Source organism: Pseudochaenichthys georgianus, chromosome 9 (genome assembly GCF_902827115.2).
Source record: "Pseudochaenichthys georgianus chromosome 9, fPseGeo1.2, whole genome shotgun sequence".
NCBI lineage: Eukaryota > Metazoa > Chordata > Actinopteri > Perciformes > Channichthyidae > Pseudochaenichthys > Pseudochaenichthys georgianus.
The window spans coordinates 9,785,106-9,808,059 of NC_047511.1; the positions used below are offsets into that span (position 1 = coordinate 9,785,106).

The window sequence follows — 22,954 nt, forward strand, 5'->3', positions numbered from 1 at the left end:
TTTATCATTTGGAATTGAAAAACGCACGACAATCGTTCTTCTCTGACATCATTACTAAAAACAAAAACAACGCACGTGCCTTGTTTGCTACCGTCTACAGACTAACTAACCCCCCAGTGTCAGTAGCCTCTGAATTTCTATCCACCAGGTCGTGCAATGATTTTGCCTCCTTCTTCACTGACAACATTCAGAAAATCAGACAAGCAGTCAGTGCCTCTGCATCAGGTACAGCAAATGTGTTGTCTCTGTGTCCACTTAACATCAATTCAAACACCATGACACAATTCCATCAGATTAATGATAAAAACCTAGAGGACATTATTCAACTTCTGAAGTCCTCCTCCTGCTGCCTTGATATTATTCCAACAGGATTTTTCAAAGATGTTTTGCCTTGCATGGCCTCAGATCTACTTCATATAGTAAACAAATCTCTTCACTCAGGTATTTTTCCACAGGCCCTGAAAACTGCAGTCATTAAACCGCTCTTAAAAAAAGAATAATCTAGATGCTTCAGTAGTGAACAATTACAGGCCCATATCAAACTTCCCATTTCTAGGTAAAATCAAGTTGTTTTTCAACAGTTGAGTAATTTCTTGCATTTAAATAACTGTTTCGATGTGTTCCAGTCAGGCTTTCGTCCAAACCACAGCACTGAGACTGCTCTTGTAAAGGTCTTCAATGACATCCACTTAAACACAGACAGTGGCAGAACTTCAGTGTTAGTATTATTAGATCTCAGTGCTGCGTTTGACACTGTTGACCACAACATATTACTCGACCGACTGGAAAACTGTGAAACAGTTCTAAATTGGTTTGAATCCTACTTAAAGGACAGAAACAACTTTGTTTCTATAGGTAAATACACATCTGAGTTGACAAATATGACATGTGGGGTACCTCAAGGCTCCATCTTGGGGCCTCTTCTCTTTAACGTCTACATGCTACCACTGGCTCAGATAATGAAGAACAACAAAATAAGTTACCATAGCTATGCAGATGACACACACATTTACGTAACAATTTCACCAGGAGACTATGCTCCAATTCAAACACTGAGTAAGTGCATTGAACAAATCAATGACTGGATGTGTCAGAACTTTCTCCAATTAAACAAAGATAAAACTGAGGTAATGGTTTTTGGAGCCAAGGCAGAACGTATAAAAGTTAGCGCTGAGCTTCAGTCTGCAATGTTCAAACCAACAGATAAAGCCAGAAATCTAGGTGTAGTCATGGACTCTGACCTGAGTTTCAACAGTCACATTAAAACAGTTACTAAATCAGCCTACTATCACCTAAAGAACATATCTAGGATAAAAGACTAATGTCACAGCAGGATTTGGAAAAACTTGTCCATGCTTTTATCTTCAGTAGACTGGGCTACTGCAAATGGTGTCTTCACAGGTCTCACTAAAAAATCCATTAGAAAGCTGCAGCTAATTCAGAATGCTGCTGCTCGAGTCCTCACTAACACTAAGAAAGTGGATCACTCCTGTTCTGAAGTCTTTACACTGGCTTCCTGTGTGTCAAAGAATATATTTCAAAAATACTGCTGCTAGTTTATAAAGCTTTGAATGGTTTAGGCCCAAAATACATTTTTGGCCTCCTGCTAAATTATGAACCATCCAGATCTCTCAGGTCTTCAGGGACTGGTCAGCTTTCTGTCCCCAGAGTCAGAACTAAACATGGAGAAGCAGCGTTCAGTTATTATGCTCCCAAATATCTGGAACAAACTCCCAGAAACCTGCAGGTCCGCTGCAACTCTTACTACTTTTAAATCCAGGCTGAAGACTTTTCTTTTTGTCGCTGCTTTTAATTGAACTATTCACATCTTAGACTGCACTGTAACTTTTATCCATGTTTATTTTATTAGCTTTTATTTTTAATGACTGATTTTAAATGCCATTTTCTTAATGTCTTTCATTTTTTGTAAAGCCACTTTGAATTGCCTTGTGTTGAAAAGTGCTATATAAATAAACTTGCCTTGCCTTGATTTGGAAGGAACCCTGTGGAAGTCGTTCTAAGGATTTTGGTTTGTATTCATGAGCTTTAATTCCTTTTTTGGAAACATCGTTGATGCTTCAAAGAGTATGTTTTGTAACTTAACCTTTTCACAAAGTTCCATTACAATTGGACCGGTAGTTTTACTAAATTCCCTACAGACAAAAGTCAAACCAAGCCGAAGACACATCTTACGTATTTCAAACTATTCCATGAAAAAGTGTATGCAAAAGTTCAAGTGGTTATGAAATCCATTATTTAGTTCTTCAGGATACACACAACGTATATTGGTGAGAAACAATTAATTTCGTGATTGTTTAAAACCACAGGGTACTAAATAAACCAGCGGGGTTATTTAATGGTTGTGATGGTTACTTTGGGGACAGGAAATTACAAAAAGTGTTCTCCAGATCGCTGTGAGAGATTTCCCTACTTTCCGCTGAGTCAGCCAGTTGGCCTACATACATTCATGCATTAAACATGTGGCCTGATGGCTGTCTGCTTTATTTCCTCTCGTTGTACAGCTTGTCCCCCCCTTTTTATTTATTAACATGCCACTGTCTGTCTTTGAGTGTCATCTCATACTTTTCTAAATGAACTATGCTGGCAGGGGTGGATTTATTTTAATTTTAAGGTGGCCTACAGGCCCAAAGGTGTTACCAAAGGCCCAACACATTTACATTCAGAGAAAACACGCTGCAGTTTCGAAAATGATGCAAATAAAAAAACATAAAAGTGCAAAAACATCTTCACCAACTTGAAGAAACATGCATAGCATTCATTAAAAGTGCTGCATAAACATTCAATGCAAATAGAAAACGCTGCAAGAAGCTCAAAACACATCTGATATTATTGCAGATAAGCAAGCTAGTTAACGTAGCTAAACTAGTCATTTCAAATATACTGATAAAAACACTTCAAAACAGTGAGTGTTTTTATTTGCATCGTTTTAAAACCTCCGCGCATTTCACCCAATGGAAATGTTTTGGGCTGTTGTAGCGCTTTGCACATGTCGATCACCGTAGAATATAGATGGAAATGTGACTGCAAAATAAAGACGGGATGAAGGGACGAGAGGATGGTAGAAGAGCAGATGACAAACTAAAGACTGAGACATGGAGGAGATGAAAAGGTACGGAGACATTAACAGGAGTGGAATCGAAAAAGCAGTCAAACGTTGGGACAGAGAGATGGACAGCTCAGAGCGATGGCTTACATTAGCCATTCTTTATTTAATGAGTCCTATATTGATCGAGCCCACACACACACACACACACACACACACACACACCACACACACACACACACACACACACACACACACACACACACACACACACCCACACACACACACACAACACACACACACACACACACACACACACACACACACACACACACACACACACACACACACACACACACACACACACACACACACACACACACACACACACACACAACTCCTCTTCTGCAGGGAAAGGTTTGTTCGATGTAATGGCTGTGCCTAAAAGCAGCTGCCTTAAATTAAATAAGAAGAAAGAAATATGACATCAAAGGTTCAACTACAAAAACACTGCACTGTATACATTTGGCAAAAACAGAAAAACATAAACCTGAAATCAGCCAATATCTCAAAGGCACACAATGTTCAATAAGTCCAATAAAGAAGAGTTGTGTCAGGAAAGCTCTTAAGATTACTAAAAGCTGCACCGGTGAGGAATTTTGATTCAGCAATGCCTCAGTGATGGAAAACACTTTATAAATCCTATTAAAAAAATAATATTTGTACTTTAGTTTCCCCACATCCACACATTAGAAAAGAAAGTGTTCAAACGTACTTATTGAAAACTAATCATCTTAGTAGAGAGAAGCTTAAAGTTTACTACATTTCATTTACAGGATATTTATGTTTATGTCAACAGGTTGAATCGGCCGCGGGAGGTGTGCAAATGTGCCGTAAAGCAACGACGGTGCGGGACACAATAACCTGAGTAGGGCGCCGCGAATGCCCGACTGCCTCTGACGGCCTCTGACTCCCAAAATGGGGTGGGTGTGTCAGGGCCTTAACATGTCAGAGCTTAACCCATCTAGCCACCGATCTTCAATACTCTAATGTAATCACTATGTAAGATGACTGGCCTGTGTCTCTTCCCTGTATAAAGTCATTGCTTTTCTGTGTAACTTGGTTCAGATTTCTTTGGCACACATTGGTGCAGGGTTACCTGCCCTTCCAGCTGGAAATATATAGATTATGTTAAATGCTAGAACTCTTTATTAAGTAACACAACTTTGGTTTAAGCTTGTATTTGTTATGTTCTTACCAGAAGCTGATTAAGTGTGGAATTTCCATCACAACAAGATGAAATATGAATAGTGATGTAAGAATATTTACTCTCTCGTCTATATATAAATATATATACCTCTATCTATATATAGATCTCACCTTGGCGAAGCGCCGGTTGTAATGAGCCACCACAGCGGGGTCAGGGCAGTACAGCTTCTTGATGATCTCAAAGCTCTGGTTGAGCTGAGTGAAGATGTCCACCACGGAGCAGGAGAACAGAGCATGCTCGGACGTCTGCTGGAACTGCAGGTTGAGGGAGAAGGACACAAAATGCAGAATTTTAGCCCATTACCACGGTTTCATGAAATCAAGACAGCAACTCTTCACATCCGCTCTGCTTTCTTCAAGATTCCTTACTTCGCTGCTTTTATTTGAACTATTCATATCTTAAACTGCACTGTAACTTTTATCCATGTACTTTTTCTTGTAATGTTTAATTGAACTATTTATATTTTAGACTGCACTGTAACTTTTATCCATGTATTTTTTTCTTAATGTTTATTTGATTAGCTTTTCTTTTTTAATGCTTAATGTCTTTCATTTTTTTTTTTTGTAAAGCACTTTGAATTGCCTTGCGTTGAAAAGTGCTCTATAAATAAACTTGCCTTGCCTTGCCTTGCCTTACAACAATTTCCTCCCTGACTCATGCGTCCACGGTCCACTTAGTCTCCTAATAACTCAAGCCATTCCTATTTCTATTCCTAGCTACCATTAATGTGAATGTGAGTACTAATTATTATCATTTCAGGGCACTTATTAGACATTTAAAATGATTGCTGGTCTAGGAATAAAGGGCTTATTTAACTATTGCACTATTCCTATTCTCGGATACATTCTTTAACAGTTAACTGTTCTTTTTGAACGCAGATGCAAATATAAATGGTGCCCAGAGGGGTCAGTGTGGTAGTTAAGAGAACCATGCCACATATTTCACAATTGATTGAGTCCTGCAGATGTATCCTGTGGTTACTCTCTTTTAGCAACCTTCAGACTTTGGATCCATAGTTACAGTTACATTAGAGCCAAAGAGGGCAGATAACCACTTAATGGTTCCTCAATAAAATCTGTCGCCTAATGGACTCCCCATAATCTCCGATAAATTATAATAGTTGTGCTATCAGGCTACTTAAGACTAAGGACGTATAGATAATGTGTGCTGAGTAATGTCATATTTTCTTAGAGTATTTCCTGCATTTGTTTGCCAATCAACCCTTAATATAATATCAAAACCCCACCGCCACCCTAGCATCAACCTGTAGATCCTGTGGCTTTCCAGTTGCCATAGACTAAATGTTAGAAATATAGACACACCCAATAGTTTATTGACAAGTTTGGCCATCGCCATCTTGTTTTTTTTTTAGGCAGCTACATGTTTAATGTTACTTTCCTGAAAACACTGTGAAAACGTTAAAGTGGTAAGAAGAAAAAACAACCAAACCCGACAACACCACTTGGTAGCGACCTGTCAAGGTACCCGTGCTCTAACTCTGTTTATCGTTGATTTTACTCTAAATGGGAACATAATTTACAAAAATGTACATCATGTCAAATTGAAGAATTTAAATAAATAATCGAGACCAGAAACTCATTGGAAAATGGTTTACTGAGGTAAAAAAACAAGTGTATAGACTTTTATACAATCAGACATTTTTGGCCATTAGTGGAGTTGCTCCCTGCTGGACATTACAAAGAAGCATTAAGGCACTTCTGCATTGGCTTCACTTTTCAGAACTGGAGGTTGTCCCAGAAAGCACGTCGGCCATTGTAGCACATTGTCATAATGTCCAAACTGTGGTATTCCACGTCCATTCTGGTCAGCGACGTCAATCGGGCGCAAAAACACTTTTTCCCATTGACTTACGTTAGAAAAGACATTTATAAATGAGCGTAATTACGCTGTATGCATTTCTCTTTATACATCCATGCTTAGGTGTGAGTAGAAATGAACATCTTAGTTTCATGTATTATGCATTTAGGTATATTTATTTATGATTTACGTAAGTCCTTTAATGTAACTTCAATAAGCCTTGGTGGGAAGAAGATTCTGTTTTGTACTTAACAAAAGCTGCACTTTAATTAATTTGAGGGCCAATAAAAAAGAGTTCCGTTAAATAACGTGCCCTCTGCGATGACAATGCCATCTCATTATGCAAGCACATAACTGTCTAAGAAAAACAGCTTCAATCCTCCACTAGAAGACAAATATGCTTTCAATTAAGTTTACACATAACTAAACTGCTTATGTGAAAGCTTGTGTGATCATTGTTCTCTAATGACCAATAACAATTTTTGGAAATCATTCTATTAATTGAACTCCCCCCCCAGAGCCACAACAGACATAAGTGCCTCTATAGGGACTAACAGGAGCATCGAGAAAACACTCGTCCATCATTCTGATAATGTAGGACTGGCAAAAAGCTGAACTTGAATATATGAATCAAAGCATCCTTGAACAAAAGGTCTGTCTTTCATTCTGTTTTGAATATCAGTGTTGTACAAAGCTGCTCTTTCTCTACTTATTCCATACAATATGATCAGCCACAACAATGTGTTTTCAATGTGCTGCTGGAAGCTACACATGTTCTAGAAGAAGCTCTTACATGATGCTAGGTTTGGTTAGGCTGTACAATTACTGTAAGTAGGTTTTATTTAAAAAATAAACCAGTTGCCAGTTTTGTTAATCACACGCAGGAATCGTGAGCGACATGTCAACATCCCTCAGTGTTAATTAGTAGCAAAAGCAGCCTTATGGTGATTGTTTCTAAAAATCATTTTACCATTGTTTCTCAAAATGTTAGTAATCTGTTACTTCTCATTCCCCTCGTACATCTTCTCCTGGTTGTAAACTTGTAAACATCAGTCAGGATTCAGAAAGAAACACAGCACCATCACTGCCACAATGAAAGTGGTAAATGACATTACTACTATTTTAGATAATAAGCAGAGTTGTGCAGCTCTGTTTATTGACCTTTCCAAAGCGTTTGACACCGTTGATCATCGCATCTTAAAGCAGAGGCTACTCAGTATTGGCATATCCAGCAATGCAGTGGGGTGGTTTGTGAACTACCTCTCTGAGAGGTCCCAATGTGTTCATTTTGATGGACTGTCTTGGGTGGTTAAACATTTCTAATGGTGTTCCACAAGGTTCTGTTTTAGGACCACTTTTATTCTCCATATATATTAACAGCGTAGGTGATAATGTGGATGAAGCTACTTTACATTTTTATGCGGATGATACTGTGATGTACTGTGCAGGTCCCTCCATTAAAGAGGCTGTTGTTAAATTACAAGCTGTTTTTAACACTATTCAGACTCAGCTCTCTGAATTAAAGCTTCTTTTAAATGTGGATAAAACCAAGGTAATGCTCTTTTCAAAAGCTAAAAAGACACCAGAGCCTGTTTTAGATATTGTAACTACGCAAGGAACAAAACTTGAAGTTGTTGCCTGTTACAAATACCTTGATATCTGGCTTGATGATTGTCTCTCTTTTAAACTTCATGTCAATAACCTGCTTAAAAAACTGAGGGTTAGGCTAGGGTTCTTTTTCAGAAACAAGTCCTGCTTCTCGCTTGAGGCCAGGAAAAGGCTAGTCACTGTGACCTTTTTACCTGTGCTGGACTATGGGGATCTGGTCTATGTGAATGCACCTGCCAATTACCTGAGCAAATTGGATGCTGCGTATCACAGTGCTCTGAGATTTGTCACAAATTGTAAAGCGCTTACACATCACTGTACACTGTATACCAAGGCAGGTTTACCATCACTCTCTGTACGGAGGCTCAGTCATTGGTACACGTTTATCTATAAAGCTTTGTTGGGTAAACTCCCGTATTATATCTGCTCTCTGATAACACAGAGAGTTGCAAGCAGCTATTGTCTGAGGTCACATGATGTAGTCTTGTTAGATGTGCCAAGAGCAAGGACGGTCTTAGGTAAGACAGCTTTTATGTGCGCAGCTCCACTTGCTTGGAACAATCTTCAGCAAGAATTGAAACTGAGCAATCTCATTCCTCTGCATTTTTTAAAGCTAGGCTAAATGAAATGCTTGCTGATACAATGGGCACTTGTAAATGTCTATAACTATGTATCCTGTAAATATAATGTATAATGTCCTTTATTGCTTTATGTTTCATGTGGAACCTATATGCTGCAGGTCTCCCTTGAAAAAGAGATCTATGATCTCAATGGGACCAATCTGGATAAATAAAGGTTTGAAATGAAATGAAATGAAACACAGTTCATGGATGTTGTGCACATCACAGAATATGAATTCTTACATTTATGCAATCTTGTACAAAAAAAGTCATAACTGTTTGGATCAAATGTATTATCTCAACCAATTGAAATAAAAAAATGAGATTGACAATATCGCCTTCTAACCGAAAAACAGGTTCTGCAGCACTGGCAGGATGAGAAAGATAAAGACCTTTTTGATCACTAAAGCATGGAAACATGTCACAGTAGAGGAACAAAATATAATAATGAACCGCAAAATATGTCCTCATAAAAGAAAGGATACTGTGCAAGGTCGAAGGAACAGTCACATGCTGGATTTTAAAAAGCTTGAGGACAGTTTTTGAAATATTTCGGTGAAATCTGACCATAAAGACATGGCTCACATATTCTTTATTCAACATCATTTTTGTAATCCTAGTTTAGTAGATTACTGATGATTGTGTTTAGTCCGTAAGAAAACACAAGTTGCTGAAAGCTGTACTGTGTTTAGGATCACAGCTGCAGGACAGCAACAGTTCATTTCACTGTTACCCCTAAAGATCTCTCAAAGTCCTCTATATTTCAACATAGTTTACATTTGGCTCACATATAGTTGTTCTAACTACAAGGCCATGTACTGCATATTCCTGTCTGTGACTCACCCCTTCTCTCTTGTCTCTCTCCAGCGCCCCGTGCATGAACTCCATCGATACCTCCTCATTCTCAGCCAGCCAGGCCAGGACAAACTGGAGGAACCACCTGGAATGAGATGTTCTTTTTAAAGTAGGACCATACATTTATACACAAACAACCAACAGGTCGCAACTCTGTTCAGTCTACTGAAACATAAACACTATATTTAGGTCTGAAGCTTGCAGATTAAAAAAATGCCTTTTTCAAAACATATGTTTAAGAAGGTCTATCAGTTTGTTCCGTTTTCATAAGAATAAATACAAGCCTTATTATGAATGATTTTACTCTCTCACGGTTACTATTCTTTGCATGTCTCACTCATTTAAAGCATCTTGCATCTGTTTCAACAATGATTCATCAATTAGTTTTGTTATCATTATTAACATTTTACTATCAGCGCTATTTCTCAGTGAGGATTGCTTTGAGTTAAGACATACAGTTCTCAAAGGTCTTTTATAATGCACTAACTGAGTAGATGTCAAGAGAAAGGCAGAAATGATGAATCGAGATGAGCAGTCTTTTGTCCGGAGGACACAGGAAAAGACACATATAATGAGAGAGAAAGTGTGTGTGTGTGTGTGTGTGTCTTACGCAGGGTACTCAGGCACAGTGTCTGTGAAGGCGGGCAGGTCCTTAACATACTCGTTGTAAAGCCACTTGACCTTGAAGTGTAGGTTCATGTAGTCAGCAGTCTTACATAGTCTATGCTTCTCGTGTTCTGTAAAATAAACACACACACACACACACACACCCATATAAACACACACACACACACACACACACACACACACACACACACACACACACACACACACACACACACACACACACACACACACACACACACACACACACACACACACACACACACACCACACACACACACACACACACACACACACACACACACACACACACACACACACACACACACACACACGTTCAGAACCCCTATAAAGCCAGAATGAAATGACCCGTTGTTTCATAACCACATTTTACACTGTGATAATTATAGTTCCCCTCCTAGAATTGGTCACAGAGTTAGACAAATTGATTGGACCGGTTGCAATTTGAAAAATGCTTCCACAAAGTGGTGAAATTCTGTACCGTTCGTATTTCACTGATTGGATTTTGATTGGATCAAATTCCAATCAGTATTGTTTGCGTCACAAACAGAACAACAAATATGAAGAAAGGAGAGCAAGGTGTCCAGTCTCCATGGTGATGTTACTTTGGGTCCTTCCAATTATGGTACAACTCCTGCATTACAGACTACCAACACATGAGAAGTGTTAGAGTCAGTGCCACAGTGCACTAATGTAGTTACGTTAAAGGTCCCATGTCATGCTTTCCCGGTTATCACCGTCCCCTTGTTGCTATGAAGGTCTTTCTGCATGTAAACGGTCTGCAGAGTCAAAACCCTCAAAGTACACCCTGTAGCGAGTACAACTCTACCACAGAAAAGACCTGACTGTGCTGCCCCAGAACGCCTCGTTGGAGCTTTCTCTTTTTCATTGTTTTTCTTCCGGGAACCAAGTGACGTAACGACGACCCCATGGACCAATCCGCGGAGCCGTTACGTTACGTCCGCAGAGCCGTTAACAGAGCCGTTCACACACACACAATCAATCTTTTCTCAGCTGCAGCTCCGCCGATTTCTCCTCCCTGAGAGGGCGGGACGCGGCGAGGCTGTGAGTCGGTGTGTGAGCACACACACAAACTCCCAGCCAGGCTGCGGGTGTGTGTTCGGGCTGGTTTCGGGCTGGGTTTAGCTGTGTCTCGCAGACGGCCACTGGGCTCATAGGGAGGGGGGGGGCAGGAGCTCCAACAAGCCGTTCAGGACAGAGAGTGAATACACATACTTTACAGAGATGCTGTGAGAAACCAATGTGAGTTTGGAACATTGCACAATATAAATGTATTCTAGTAGACCTCAACGATGGAATTATGATCAGTAGAAATGGCCATGACATGGGCCCTTTAAACTATTCTTGCAGTTTCCAAATAATTGAAAAGAGTGTCAAAAGTAGCAAAGGTAACATTTCATTTCTCATGAACAAAAACATTGTCTATCGATCAGAGATTCCCAACCATATAATAATAAAGAATAATCAACTTTCAGCACTTTGCTATACATAAAATGTGCTGATAGGTGTGCAAAGCTAAAAGGGAAGGGAGTTTTCTTTCCTTTCTTCTTTTCTTACAAGTTGAGAATCTCTGCTGGAGATAATTAATTATTAATACACATGAATCACTTTTACACAGAAATATACACAGTCTTACCAGCGCTGAAATCAACTTTGCGGATGCGAAATGTGGTGGGAGCTTAGATGGTAACACAGAATGAGAGTTCAGAGAGAACAGCAGGTATGATAAAGCAAAGGCAAGAGATGGTACAAGATAATAAAAGTTAGAACCAATACAAGGGAAGGATACTAGAAAGGGAAGTATACTAGACAGGGAAACATAGCCTAGAAATGGGATTTGTCAGTGATCAAATGTGTGATTCTGAACTCAGAGAACATCTAGGTAAATGACTTTGGGAACGGGTGCAGACTGAGCTACACAACTCATTTCCCCAGGCACAGCGTTACAGTTGTAAATATAGTCTCCACAGTTACTACGAGTCACAGTCAGAAGACAGAATATTGAGTGGCTGAGCACATTTTAAATAACACTATCTGATAGCTTGTTAACGCTGTTCCTGCATTCAAATTGAAAGTCACTCTTACAGTATAATGTAATAAACTAGAGGCAATACATCACAGAGATAGAAACTGTATTTACTTTAGGATCAACATATGGCAGGAGTCTAAGAAAATGACACTTTTTGTCAACGTTCAATGCAGTATACGATACATATTTTCTATAGTATTCTGAACATTTCTAATGAAATACAAGGTTGCGGTCGAATTTTCAAAAAAAAAATATTTTCTTAATCACTATTCCTTAACCTCAAGGAAACAACGCCATAGGGTTAAGGAAAGGAGATAGGAGAATTCCCCCGACGTTATATTGCTGCGCCAGCGGATATTAGTAATGTGTGTCTGCCGCTGTGTTCTTTACACCGTGCGCTATTATGGTGTTGTTTTCTATTCTTCATTACCAAGGTCGGAATTGAAATAAAAAAGTAACGTGGAACATAATTATCCACATGAATCCCACAACTAATGCAAGGCAAGCATAACTTGTCAGGCCTACACATCTGACCACTGTGTATATCACCATTCCATCATGTTTTAAACAGCTCAGTACACACTATGATATGTTGACTTTATTTGATCATTCGACAGTGAAAAAGTAACGTTCATATTTCTCCTTTTGATTATTATAGTGTTAAACGTTCAAAACAAAGCACTTTGGCAAGTTACGGTATAAGTTGTAAAATGCTTAATGACACCGTAACATACATGAAACACATTTCTTCTCGGTCACGATTGGCTGTTTCCGTGAACACCGATGAATGTTTTGTCACGATAAGTGTTGCGGCCGCAAGGTATTGTGGGCAGGGTGGGAATTTCACGACGGCCACGACGGCCATGGCCTTTGGCCGTGATGCCCTGTGAAAAAAAATGCAAAGTGGCCTTTTGCAAAGTGGCCTTTGTGCCCCTGTCAAAAATTCCAGTGTAAATAATGCCAGTGAAGTTAGACTAGTGCGCGCAGTAGTATAGTCCCGTGCCTGTGGATCAGAGCGATTGCTCTGCTGTTATTGTTCCGTCAGACATGCCTGTAGGTGCCCGACAGCCTCCTCCTCAGCCGCGGGAGCAAGAGAAGCATAGGTAAGCAAGCGGACCAAGCTGTTTTGATATGATGTGGTAGTATTTGAAAGGACTTAACATTTACGTGTTTATAGAAAGTACTATTGATAGGTAATTACCATTGTATTAGCCTATTTAAAGTCGACTCGTTAGTACATTTTGTCATGAAAACTAGCGATAGCTAGCTAGCTAGTTTGGATAGCGCTAACGTCTTCCCTTCAAGGGGTCTACATCTTGTGTTGCTTCTACAAGCTAGCAGATAGCTGTCACCTTTGAATCTAGTATTTTTCTTGCTAAGCGGTTTTGATATAATACATGACTGACTTATGTGGTTTATGGCTGAACTTAACGTATACGTTTAAGAAACACTATTGCTATTCATTCAGCCATTTGTAAAACGACTGGCGTTGACGTTAGTGCTACACTTTTCCGTCATGTTGATTGACTAGCGATAGCTGGTGAGCTATCATCACTAGTTAGGAGGATACGTCTCTCTTTGAAGGAATTGTAGGGGATACTTTTGGAATCCTTCTCATATGATTTTCTGGGCTTTTTGAACTAAAGTTCTGATATTTCTGTGAGATGATGCATGTTTCAGTTTATCCTATAGTTAAGTTGTGGGTTTTTGCTGGCATCATGTGGGTGATTCAAACTCTGAAATAGCAGCTTGATTCACACTTGATCAAATGTAAAACCAGCGTAATTTAACCAAACGGCCTTTGTGCCCTGTCATGTGGCCTTTGTGCCCTTGAAAAAAATGTGAACGGGAAGGCCAAATGCCCTTGCCCCTAAAATGACGAAATTCCAAGCCTGATTGTGGGACAGCATTTTCTCCTTTCCTTTCGTAAAGGAATGTCCAGTGTATCCTAAACTAAAGGAGGTTTCAAAGCTCTAGCTAGTTAACTTCAGCTAACTTTATGCGAGCGGCAACATGGATCGATTTTTAATGAAGTTACCTGAAGTGAGAGAGGAGACAGCGTCTGGCAGAAAACGGAGGAAGTATGACCACGATTATTTGAACCGGTTCTGGAAGGGGCGGGCTAGCCATCTGTGTGTTCTGGAGAATCACAGAACGGCCGGCTCGGTTCGCTGACGGCCGGCACCGCCCTTTATTTTAATTGTAATAATACTTACTTTGATCAAAAGCAAGTACCGGTCAAGGCTGCAGCCAGAGGATGATCTATTCCTGTCGACATTGCATCCCCGCATCATCCGCCTGTGCGCATCGAAGACGCAGACTCATTGTTCCCACTAAAGTGGGGGTGAGTGTAATAAGGAGGCAAAGTGTGGGGATAATTGGGAGGGGGGGCGGCTGTTCTTTTGTTCTCTGAGGGGAGGCTCACCTTCCCACACTTTGAAAACCCTGATCGAGAGGATTCGAACAGCACTTATCATGGCTGACACTGAGGTACTTCACTCCGTTAGGAACCTTCGTAAGCACAATTAAAAAATCGACCGCAACCCAAGTCTATATTCTATGGACACCCATTGCCAAAGAGGTTTGATCAAATTGTACTTTTTTTTATTCCATTATTATGTTTGGTTCTCTGACAATGTTGTGACTATATCTTGTCATCAGCTGAGTTATACTTCACTATAGTCTCACCATTATTCCGGCGGTGGTAGTCATTTTTGTACAAAACTGAAAGAGATGATGGAAAGAGAAGAAGGAGAGTTGATAATGAAGAAAAAATGAAGTGTGAATGTTGAGGGAGAGCAAAGGCGGCAAGCTAGTACTCCTTCTCTCTCTTACACACACAGACACACACACTGCATATGGACACGCATACTCTTACCCTCCAGGGCATATTTCATGTCCTGAGAGAACAGCCTCCAGATGACCTCAGCGCTGACTTTACCCACGTCCAGTTCCTGAGGAAACCTGAAGGGGGGGCAGAGGTCAGAGTTCAGGCAAACAGTGAGCATATTGGCTAATCTGGTGGTGACAGCATCCGCAGGCAAGTTGGATGAGTACACACACATGCATGCAAGCAGAAGACACACACACCCTGCCTGAAAGGCCTCCATTGGACTCCTTTGTTTACTTCAGTGACGTAGTGACATCACTATGCTTCTACTGGCTAGCGCTCCAACTAATTGAACGTGAAAGGCTAAGGGGCGGGACATCTCTAAGTGGTTGACCAATAACAACAGAGCCGGCCAGCTAACCAATCAGAGCAGACTGGGCTCTGGTTTCAGACAGAGGGTGAAAAGAGGTGCTGCAGCACACATTGTATAAGATGATGGAAGTTGACACACTTTTCGGAGAACGACACACGGTGATACAAATAGAATAAAACTCCGACTGGTGCTCACTGGTTGATGACGGTTGTGTAGGAGTTCTTGTCCTCCTCGATGATGGAGACGATGAGCGTGATGAGTTTTGGCCAAAATTCCAGATTCTGAATGCTCGGACCCTGCTCCTCCTGCTGGTTCTCCTCTTTCTTCTCCTCCTCCTCTTCTTCCTCCTCATCTTCTTCTTCCTCCTCCTCCTCTTCATCCTCTCCCTCTTCATTGTTTTCCCCCTCCTCTCCTTCCACCTTTTCCTTCTTCTTTTTCTTCTTCATCTTCTTTTCCTTCTCAGGCTTAGGCTGCAAGAGGGAAAAAGGCAGAAGACGACATGTTGTGTGTTTAAGAATGGTACACTTATGAATATCCTGCACATGCACAGAGAATACATGTCGCTTTGAAATGAATGGCACAGAACAAAAAAAAGTTGTAACGCTTCATTTATTCCAATAAATTATCTTCAGTGAGTAATTCACAACGAATGAATGAATACAATAATGTGCTATATCCATATTGATTTGTTTCAAATTGTCTAGCTCCATGTGTGTGTGACGAAACTTTACACACTCCATAAAGCTTAAAGTATTGTTAATTCATACAAAGCACAGGCTGGTTTGATGACTTTAGACGCAACAATCTTTCCAGGCACTGTTAAGAGACTCTACTGATGGAGACTTATTTAATTAGTGCATCAATACGGGTTAAGACCAGCGTGTGTTTCTACACTGAAGACAAATATAAAAACATTTCATGAACTGAAATCAAAGGTCTAAGACTTTTTCTATGTACTCAAAAGTTCTATTTCTCTCAAACATTGTTCAGAAAATGTGTACATCTTTGTTAGTGAGCACTTCTCCTTATATGGATCATCCATCCACCTCACAGGTGTGGCATATCAAGATGAAAACACCAATATTCCAAAACACAAATGAAAGGCCAAACAATGTGCTGTTGTTTGTTTGTTGAAGTTTGTCAAGAACCAGTGGACATTTCTTATTGGCAAAAATGTCCATGTGTACATGTATATTTTACTGATATCAATGTTGGTCAACCAGATTTGGGAAGGCTCATTTCAAGTATCTACTGTAGAGTTTCAGAAAGATGCTAAGACACTCACAGGTGGGACGGCGGGCTGGAACTGGCGGTTGAAGAGCTCCTGACAGTTGTTGAAAATGTACTCGTAGGTGGAGTTCAGGCACGCCTTCACACAGTCCCGGACAACGTTGGCGGCCCTCGGAGGACTCGGCAGCTCCAAGACCTACGGACAAGGCAGACATAACGTGGAGGAACACAGACATTTAGGAGTAGTTAAATATATAAATATGATCAAATCCCTTTGGTCAGGTAATCTAGGATATACACATAGAAAAGGAATAGAAAACAAGCACACACACTTTTCTCTGTCATGCAGGAATATGTGTGCAAACGTGTGTCTGTGTGTGTGTCTGTGTATGTTTGTGTGTGAGTGTGTGTAAGTGTGTTTCTATTCTATTCCTATGGAAGTGTTGCCGTTGAGCAAAATTGAAAATGTTGGATATTTTGTAGAGGCAGTAGAGGAGACTTCCCATGGTCTACACTGTACCCGTTTTGGAAGAAGATCCTTTACATAAGTAAAAGTACTAATACTATGTGCTCAGAATAAAGCATAGTATTAGTTTACTTACTTTATAATACTCCATGACAAGTAAAAGTCCTGATTTCAGGTAAATAAGCACAGCAACCAAAAGCAGCATCCAACAAATAACATGTATTCTGAAGTCAAGGTATCATGATGTAGATTATTCTTGAAATGATCATTTGTTTCTACCTTCATCCTGAAGAAGGTGATGCTGGTGAGGAGATCCACTGTTGACTTGAGGTCATGCAGGCGAGGCTTGCTGCTGGCTGGGAAGTTGTTCTATGAAAGAAACACACACACACACACACACACACACACACACACACACACACACACACACACACACACACACACACACACACACACACACACACACACACACACACACACACACACACACACACACACACACACACACACACACACACACACACACACACACACACACACACACACACACACACACACACACACACACACACACACACACACACACACGCACACACACACACACACACACACACACACATATTTGTTAACCGATATCTGTCCCTTGTTTGTCTCTCTAATGTTCAACGCATTACCAGCATAAAGAAGACAAAAAGCAAGTGTTACATAATTCTGACAAAAAAATATGAAAGATGTGCAGTGAACCCATTAGATAGAAAAACAACATCTGAGCAGCTAAGAAGAAAGTCTTTTTGACATCAAGAGCATATTGGAGGAAATAATGAAGCCACATGACAGCAGGAGGGAGTCAGATATTAGTTGAAGACATTTTGAGGCTGTTTATCCAACTTGTTTTCATTCATATTCATACATACCAACCTTTAGTGAATGAATGGGGCCAATGTCAGTGTGATGGACTGAATCTAAAGATCTGTGAGTGGTGAAGGACAGAATACAAGCAGCTGATAGCGGGGACTCACTCTGTACATGGAGAGGTCGATACGCAGGGAGTTGTGCAGCTGATCCAGGAGCTTCACAAAACGATCTCTCTGTCGGAAAGAGAAAAGAAAGGCACTTTTGTTCAGACAGCAACAAAGCAGACAATTTGCAGCCTCTGTGTGTTTGAATGTGTCCTATGATGCATTTCCACTGCAGGGCCTCGCACGGCTGAGTACAGTATAGTATAGTTAGGCCTTGGTAGGCCAGGCTCACTTTATGCTGCGTTTCCATTACAGTTTAGGAACTGGGGTAGTAACTATAGTAACGCAGTGTAGGCGGAGCCGTGACGTCATCTTCAATGCGAAACACAAAACCAACATCAGCCGTTAGCTGTTAGCACTCAGAGCTCACAGCTCTTCATATCTGTTCAGAAACTAGACAAAAGTTAAACAAGTACAAACCACAGACTGTCTGTGTCATGGCGAATACAGTCGCTGGTTTATTTATGTCTGTAGGCCGTTGTTGTGAGTGTGGACGGTCAGAGCATATACTGCGTTAGCTTAGCAGATCTCCATTCAGAAAACACACATTTTAAAAGGTTTTTCACCTGCCGTCTGTCTGCAGACTTGTCAAAGCATTAATTCATGGTTTTTACTAACCGGTATCAGTATGTTGTTACTTCGGCATCATTTTGAAACGTGTATTACAATTAAATCACGGTAAAATATGTTCATTTTGTTGTACTGTAGTTGCCAGCGGAGGAGCCATCACTCTTCTGCACAAAGTATAAAACCATTAGAGAACCTGGCTGTGTGAGCCTTGCTGATAATGAAAAGCTTTTCCCCCAGGGGGAACAGAGCAACACTGCACGACTGGCAGTCTGCTTTAGTACATGCTGCTACAAGAAGAGACAGCAAGATGACAAATAACTGTTTAACTCAACACAGATCTTATAGGAATACTCCACCCACACAATGACTATCTTTATATTAATCACTTAACCCGTGTTACCTTGAAGTCTTTCAGAAACTCTGCTTTTCTTGCTTGCCTCCACAAGATTTGAAAAACAGTGAGAAGTCTTGATGAATTCTAGTTATATTTGGATTTAATTTAACAACTTTGAAAGAACTGTATGTTCAAAACATCCATTTAGAAAGTATCTCAACCAAGTTCTACAGAAGCTCACTACTTACAAAACACATTGTCACTAACCTTACTATTGACATAGTTCTGATTTGTTTAGAATCTAAATCAGAACTATGTCAATAGTAGATGGTCAGCGCTCCTGATTGGTAAATACTAAGACTGCAACTGGACAAATGAGACCGTTCCCCATTCACTTCTTTAAGACTTTTCTCAGTTTTAGGATTCTCCGTTTATTGTCGAGGCATGCAAGGGAAACAAGGTTTTTTCCAGATATTCAAGGTAACACGGGGTGAGTTATCCATCCATCAACCCATCTAACTGCTTATCGAGAATGGCATAGGAAGCAGTTCCAGTAGAGGGTGCCAATCTTCCCTTTCTCTGGCCACATTAATCAGCTCTGATTGGGGGATTCCAAGGTGCGCACAGGCCAGCATAAAGATATAATCCCTCCACCTGGTTCTGGGTCTGACCCGGTCTCCTACCAGCTGGACGTGCCTGGAACACCTCCCTGTCACCCTTACCAAGCGCCCAAACCACCTCAACAGGTTCCTTTACTCTGAGCCCCTCCGAGATGACTGAACTTCCCTCCTTATCATTAAGGGGGATGCCAGCCACCCTCCGGAGGAATACCGGGGTGTTAATGACACGCTTTTTAGACACAAAAGATTGTTTGATAAGAAACACCGTCATTGTTCTCTAATGTTACATTCACATAACAGATGCTTTTGTTAAGGAGACTTGCTCACTCACATGGAGGGTATAGCGGCAAATGTACTACAACGGCATAAAACACTTCCATTAGGAAAAAGCCACTGCAGCTTTAAAAACCATGCAAATATAAAAACATACATGTGCCAAAAGACATGCAAATGAATAAACTTCACAACACAGACAGATTTAGAAAACATCACCAACTTGGCGAAACATACACGGCATTTACTCAAAGCGCTGCATAAACGAAACGCCGCAAATATAAAACACTCCAAATAAAAAAGGCTGCAAGAAGCTCAAAAAACAGATACACGAAAACAATTATGCACACAGCTGGGACCCGAAGGCTAGATGATGGTTGGGGATTGCAAAGTTGGCCAACTGTACGTTTTATCAGCTTGGTCAATGTGATCGCATGATGTTTCTTCCTCTGCATGTGTTTTTGCACGTGTTTTTATATTTAAATTGTTCCTGAAGCTGCAGCGCATTTCTCCTATTTGAAATGTTTTGGGCCGCTTCGGCGCATTTGCAGTTGTCGGCCACCATATGAAGGGCCTGCCCAGAGGGAGCCATTTGTCTTCAGTCTCTTGCCTAAAAACATGCAGACACATGGACAGAAGGAGCCGGGGATCCATCCACACTTTGATTAACAGCCAACCAGCTCTTCCGCCTGAGATGCGGCCAGGAGTGGTATCCCCATTGCTTATTTTGTAATGTATCCACTACTTTCCTTCATATGCTTTGGCAACACACATGTATTTCCATGTCATGCCAAGAAAGCAAACACGAAGTGAGAGAGAGAGAGAGTATTCTGGCGAAGGGAAATCACGACATGGCTGACAAACTAAGGAGATAAAATTAGTTTTTGTCTGACAGAGGGAACGAGAGGGAAGTGGTAGGAGAAGCAGGAATATCAGCCTCACTGGAAATTGGCAAAAGTGACCCAATAGTTTCACATGTATCTAATAGGTAAAGTAATAGCATTGGATGATCCAACAATGTTGAATTTGATTATGTAACAATTTGTTTGACAATCACTTGCACCATCTTCTTTCCTTTTTACAAAGCATCATTTGTGTTCATTTTTAGATTATTGGAAAGGGTTTCCCTATGCTATTATCTTTGGATGAAAGTCCAAACAATGGCCAACATTACCTGGCGTAAAAACACCAGTATTGGTAAAGAGCAGTCAGTAAATTGCCAAGTTTTGATCAACTCTTGAAAGACTCTTTACATTGTTGTTTTGTTTGTGTCTCTCTGTGTGTCCCATGGTGGCAGGAACAAGTTGGGAATTATTTTACAGAAGGCAGAGACAGTTTTATCTTTCTGACTCACGGGAATTAAGGGAGGCAAGGAGATGAGTTTGATTTTGGATCGAAAAAGGGAGGGATAAATGCCCTAACATTAACTTTCACAACTTTATGCCAACATGTATCTCTAACAGGATAAGGCTGGGAAATGTTTTTCATTTTCATCAAACCCTTTAAAAAAAACAATGCCAACAAACAAATGCTGCCTTTTTTAGGATACGCAAGAAAAATATGTATCACCAGTCATATCCCTAAACCATAAACATTACCCTAAAATATAAAATCAACAAGAGGACATATTATGCTCATTTTCAGTTTCATATTTGTATGTATGTTGTGCCTCTACTGTGACATGTTTCCATGCTTTATTGGTCAAAAAGGTATTTTGCCTTTGGTCTTTCACCCTGCGTCTGAAACCAGAGTCCAGTCTACCCTGATCGGTCAACCCCTTAAAGTTGTCCCGCCCCTAAGCTGATCACGTACAATGTGTTGGAGCTCTAGCCAATAGAAGCGTGAGTTAACAAACGAGTCCAATGGAGGGACTCGGGAAGGAGCACATGGATTCGAACACAAACCCATTAACAAACTACAGGAAAGGGAAAACCCAAAAATCAGGGCCTCTTTAACTTTCAGACAGACCTCTGAAAAAGTGAGAACCCGACAAAATGTCTTAAATTCCACTAGCCCCCCCCCCCACCCCCACACACACAAACACAGACCTAAAATAAGACAATGATAGTTCAGTTTTGACCTTTAAAAAAGAACACATTGTCACAGTGCCCTTCCTTGTAATTGGCTCCTTTCTCCTTGTTCCCCTTCCAACATGGGCAGACTACACCCTTCAGGTCTACTGCAGTGTTTATCTGAACATCCCCTGCGGCTGGACAAAATTGATGTGCTCATACAACATTTGACATGTGTTTCAATTCATTGGATGTGTAATAAATGTATTTTCTTTTTAATGGGAATAATTGATATGACAAGCCCAAAGGCCTCACCTCACAATTCAGTTAAGTGGCCTGAGCGAAATACAATACATTCTAAATTAGATTAAATAGACTTTATTCATCCATTATTGGGATAATATAATAAAAAAGAATAAAATAAATACAACATAAACAGTTAATAATTACATAGTAGAACATATATATCGATAGAGTGTCTTAATAATTCTCAATATAAAAATATTGGTTTCAGCACCAAAGCAAAGTTGTTCGTGTGGAGCAGGTGCAGAACCACCACAAGCTAATAACGGGTGCCTTTAAGAAGTTGCCAAAGGCAGACAATATTGAATTATCCTGGGAGGAAACGTCATGTGTTGCTCGGTTCCTGGAGGAACTGTTCCCCAAAGCAGAAACAATTCAAGAGCCAAACTGAAGTTGGTGATTAACCTTTTATTGTTAATTTGCGTATAAGGCATGTAAGAAACAGACCACTCTATTTAGCAGGTCAGGTACTTAACTAATAATCTCAGAAGATATTTTTCTTGTTAAGAATTATTTATTTTATAACGACTTAAAGGGAAAAGATGGACAACATTTTGAGAGAGTTTATTTTTATTGAATAAGTGGAAATTCATCCAGAGAAACACTTAAAGCTGTTTTCCTTCCTGGTTATATGTGACCCGCTCTATCGAAATCAGTCGGAAGTCGCAACGGCTCATTTCAAAATAAACCTGGATTTGCGTAAAAAACTACTGTTTCGGGGTTCGGGTGATTTTAAATAAACATAGTCTTGGCTTTCAGAATATTAAACTTTTATTTCCAAAATCACACGATAAATACATGTTTGAAGCTTGGAAAGGGAAGATGACAGCTCTCACTCGCACTCTGCTCTTCCGCAGCGCCGCCTCATGTTATCTCTCCGGCTGAAATTATGAATGTTAGAGTATAGTAATCATAGATAACACGGCAGGGTCCGTTACAGTTTGTTTTCATCTGATTTCAAATAAACAAAGTCTTGGCTTTCAGAATATTAAAC

At 40.3% G+C, this 22,954-nt stretch overlaps 1 protein-coding gene across 1 annotated transcript in view; it reads right to left on the reverse strand.

Annotated features, from left to right (window-relative positions):
- Window positions 1–22,954, reverse strand: part of LOC117452310 (protein unc-13 homolog B) — a 146,620-nt gene that overhangs the window by 33,867 nt on the left and 89,799 nt on the right. The window contains 8 exon segments of the mRNA XM_071204287.1: window positions 4,445–4,588; window positions 9,224–9,320; window positions 9,846–9,972; window positions 14,809–14,894; window positions 15,329–15,603; window positions 16,419–16,559; window positions 17,109–17,198; window positions 17,849–17,917. Coding sequence (XP_071060388.1) covers window positions 4,445–4,588; window positions 9,224–9,320; window positions 9,846–9,972; window positions 14,809–14,894; window positions 15,329–15,603; window positions 16,419–16,559; window positions 17,109–17,198; window positions 17,849–17,917 — 1,029 coding nt within the window.